We start from the raw sequence: 1,414 nt of genomic DNA on the forward strand, positions 1-1,414 counted from the left end.
AGATCCATGCCCCCACCATCTTATTTCAGAAAAGAGCAGGCCTCTCAGGGACAACAACCAAACATGGCATAATATGTATGATGCAAGAAGACTAGATACATACTATCACATCAAGTCTGGGTGAGGCACTCCAGTAGGTGAAAAACGGTACCATAAGTAGGCAGAAAAGTCATCAACCACCTCCATTGCCATTGCTAGGAATCACACAAGAACACCAAGCTATTCAACCATAACATATATGCTGAGGAATTAGGTCAAACCCCTACCCTGATATTCTTAATCCTGACATTTCAAATAAAAGTTTCTGAAAGACTTCAGTAGTAACAGTAACAAAGTATTTTTGAGGCGGGGTCTTGTTATGTTGCCCACAATAGCCTTGCAATCTTGAACATATGTAATTCTTTCACACCATCAAAAATATTTAAAAAAAAAAAAAGCTACAAAAGTTCAAGTCACTATTTTGATCAGAGAATGTATTGTTTGCCATAATGTAGGTGGAAAAGTGCTAAATGACAGAATGGACCTCAAGGATTTGGCAATAGGAATAGTATTCTTACTTCAGAGCACAGTTGGAATTCTGGGAAATCTTTCTCTTCTTTCCTGCTACTTCATCCATTACCACATTGAACAGACATTAAAGACCACAGATGTGATTCTCACACACCTCTTCATAGCAAACTTCTTGATTATTCTTTCTAAAGGAATGCTCGAGACAATGAAAGCTTTTGGGATGAAGGGGTTCTTTAATGATTTCAGCTGCAAACTTCTTTTGTATATTCAAAGACTTGGCAGGAGCTTGTCCATGGGCACCACATGTCTCTTGACTGTCTTCCAAGCCATCACCATCAGCCAGGGTGACTCCTGTTGGAACCGTCTTAAAGTCAAAGCTCCAAAGCATATTGGCCTCTTCACTTTTCTCTGCTGGATTCTCTACATATCAGTAAACATGATTTTCCCTGTGTATAAGTATACCAAGGGGAACAGCAATAACCTGACACATAAGAATGATATGAAATACTGCTCCACTGTAGGTCATGATGAATTCACGGGCTCATTATATACAGCTTTCTTTGTTTTTCCTGAAATTTTGCTTTCTGTTCTCATTATCTGGTCCAGCAGTTCCATGGTTTTAATTCTGTACAGGCACAAGCAGCAGATTCAATATATGCGCTGTATCCGTGTTTCCTCTAAAATATCCCCCGAATCCAAAGCCACCCAGAGCATTCTGGTTTTGGTGTTCACCTTTCTAGGTTTTTATGCCCTCTCCTCCATCTTACAAGGTTGTGTTGCTCTCATATATAATCCTAGCTGGTGGCTGCTGAACATCACAGCCATCATTTCACTGTGTTTTCCTACATTGGGCCCCTTTGTTATGAGCCATTATGCCACTGTGCCAAGACTGTGCTATTCCTGA

At 40.2% G+C, this 1,414-nt stretch overlaps 1 protein-coding gene across 1 annotated transcript; it reads left to right on the forward strand.

Annotated features, from left to right (window-relative positions):
• The first annotated feature begins 517 nt into the window (after window positions 1-517).
• On the forward strand, window positions 518-1,414 carry LOC126494755 (vomeronasal type-1 receptor 4-like). Its single transcript, XM_050132170.1, has one exon. The coding sequence runs from the start codon at window positions 518-520 to the stop codon at window positions 1,412-1,414; it is 897 nt and encodes a 298-aa protein (XP_049988127.1).

This window comes from Alexandromys fortis, unplaced genomic scaffold, assembly GCF_014885135.2.
Source record: "Alexandromys fortis isolate MF-2015 unplaced genomic scaffold, M_Fortis_MF-2015_v1.1 scaffold_396, whole genome shotgun sequence".
In the NCBI taxonomy this organism is placed as follows: domain Eukaryota; kingdom Metazoa; phylum Chordata; class Mammalia; order Rodentia; family Cricetidae; genus Alexandromys; species Alexandromys fortis.